This window comes from Diaphorina citri, unplaced genomic scaffold (genome assembly GCF_000475195.1).
Source record: "Diaphorina citri unplaced genomic scaffold, Diaci psyllid genome assembly version 1.1 scaffold10002, whole genome shotgun sequence".
In the NCBI taxonomy this organism is placed as follows: domain Eukaryota; kingdom Metazoa; phylum Arthropoda; class Insecta; order Hemiptera; family Psyllidae; genus Diaphorina; species Diaphorina citri.
Window position 1 is genome coordinate 28,961 of NW_007387376.1, and position 2,535 is coordinate 31,495.

The 2,535-nt window shown below is 34.8% G+C and overlaps 1 protein-coding gene across 1 annotated transcript; it reads right to left on the reverse strand.

The window, feature by feature from the left end:
• Positions 1-482: 482 nt before the first annotated feature.
• Positions 483-1,872, reverse strand: LOC103522653 (zinc finger X-linked protein ZXDB-like). The gene is made up of 2 exons (XM_008487749.3): positions 1,760-1,872; positions 483-1,461 (listed from the first exon to the last, which is right to left on the reverse strand). The coding sequence occupies exons 1-2, from the start codon at positions 1,824-1,826 to the stop codon at positions 515-517; spliced, it is 1,014 nt and encodes a 337-aa protein (XP_008485971.1). The 5' UTR covers positions 1,827-1,872; the 3' UTR covers positions 483-514.
• Between the last annotated feature and the right edge of the window lie 663 nt (positions 1,873-2,535).

Here is a 2,535-nt window from a genome sequence, read left to right on the forward strand (position 1 = left end):
TTTTTTTCGCGGGAGATAAAAATGCGGACACAGATTTCCTTTCTTGGAATAGACCTCTGGCTTTTATTTCCTTTACTTTCTACTGCATTATGTATAGGGACCCTGTAGACTACTATAGAGAATACAATGTACAACCATTGAAATACATATTATATCGAATTTTTTTTACTTTTTTTGTATGGAGGTAAAATTTTCGCATGTGTGTTACTTGCTTTTGACCGAAAATATCTAAGTGCATAATATATTATGCTCATATTTTCTACCAATTAAAATTCCTGTGTACTGTTCAATGGTACATCATGTTAAATAAAATATTATCGTAATTTTACTTGGACTTTTACTTTAAGCATGTCAGAGAATGTACAAATAAATTTTATACACATGTTTCATAACTGAAAATGTAGATGTTTGTTTTCGATCTAAAAAAAGGAGGAATGAAATTTACTCTGAAGAAAATAGGATTAAAAAGAGAAAACAATATGTTTTTTTGGACTAGTTTATCACAAAGACAGCATTAGGTAATTTTATTAGTTGAGTGAACATGTTTCAAGTGAGCATATAAACTAGATTTGGCCACATAGGACATTAGACAGTCTTGATAGGGACATGTAAACTTTGGTTTATTTTCATTGTGCTGAAGCATATGCTCTTGTAAGTGTTCAGACCTTAGAAATGACTTGCCACATGTGACCAGAGGACATGGAAACATCCTCATGTTTAAATGCTTGCTTTTATTATGCCTTTTCAGTGCACTCTTAGTAGAAAACAATAATTTACATCCATCATATGTACACTTGAAGTTCTTTGTGGATTCATGTACAGCTTTGTAGTGTTCCCTTAGGCGACAGGGTACTTTGAATTGTTTGCCACAGCCTTTACAAACGAGATCTTCAGGGTTAGTGACATGCACACGTTGGTGTGATTTAAGGGAAGCCATCAGGTAGAAACTTTTTCCACACCCTTTATAATCACACATGTATGGAGCAGACACATTACTATGTTCCTTGAGGTGTGTGCTGTATTGTTTCATGGTTTGGAACTTACGACCACAACCTAATTCTTCACAGCAGAGTGTGAGAGGCTTTCCATGCCTGACCATATGCATTTTCAAATTGGATAAAGTTGTGAAACGTTTGTTACAGTTCTTCTGGTCACAAGGATAACATTTTTTATCTTCATCATGACTAGTCATGTGTCTCAGGAGTTTATGCTTGGAAAAGAAACCCCACATACAAGGTGTATTATTGGCTGTTGTGAGTTTACATTTGAATGGTCTCTTATCAAAATGCTTGAGCAGATGAATCTTGAATGTGTTTAGGTTGACACTGGTGAAGTTACAATTGACAATGGGACAGGACCACAGTTGTTGTTTCTTGCTGTTCTTACCTCCTGTGCTGGAGATGAAATATTCCTTGTTGATGCCAAGTGACTGGAGAGCCTCTGTGATGGCATCTTCTTCATCTAGAAAGCAATTAAAATTTAAATAGATATTAATTTGATATTTATAGGTGGGCATTCTTGTTCATTATCTACATTATCCATAAAATAGGAGGTACAAACAATAAATAAAGGCGGCATTCACATGTGAAGTACAATAAAAATAGCTCTTTGTAAGATCAATTAAGAAATTTCTCTTCACATTTTTCTACACTCCAAAGTCATCTACATTTTTTCTCCAATATTTTTAAAGTTCTTATAAGTATGTTTCTCTAGCAAAAGATTGTGAGGGTGCCTACATTAACATTGTATGTTTACTTACCATCAATTTCTTTATTTAGTTCCTCAGTCTTGCCTTCACTATCACTACTTGCTGTGGCTACAGGCATACATGACTCATCTATTACAAAATCAATATTGTCAAAAGATATCAAAGATTCAGTGCCGTCTGTGAAAACATTCTCATTTGATACATTCCTTTGATCTTCTTGTATCACTACTACATCCCCATTAGGATGAATATCAGTGGCAGTTTCAATAGTGAGGACTTGATTATCTGTAAGATCTATGTTTGAACTATCTTCCAGGTCAACTAAATCAAGCACAACATTGCTGCAATGTGGTACAGTTTGCACTGGTATTTGATATGTTTCTAGTGAGTTGTTGAATTTGATGTCTACATATGAGATCAAGTCATCAGTTTGGTACAGCATTAGTTTGTTGTTGTCTTCTGCATCTTCACTTTCATTGACGGCAAATAAGTTAGGATCAGTGTTCTTTAACAAGAGATCACTCAGTGAATCAAAAGATTTTGTACTACTCTCAAGAATATTTAAATTGCACAGTTGGTTGTATTCCATGATTTCTTTTTCCAGTGAGCCTGAAAACAACAAGAGTTAATCAATAGAGGCCCTTGAAAAATATATGAAAAACTTCCAATTAGATTTCAACTTGCTCTGTTAGCTCATTGTACATGTACGGGGTCAAGCAGATTTCGAACACAATCAAATGTCTTCTGACAGTTGCATTTGTCCATACACGGTGGGTTTTGAGTCAGCTATGTGTGATACATTCCTAGGGTGTATCATGCCCATGATT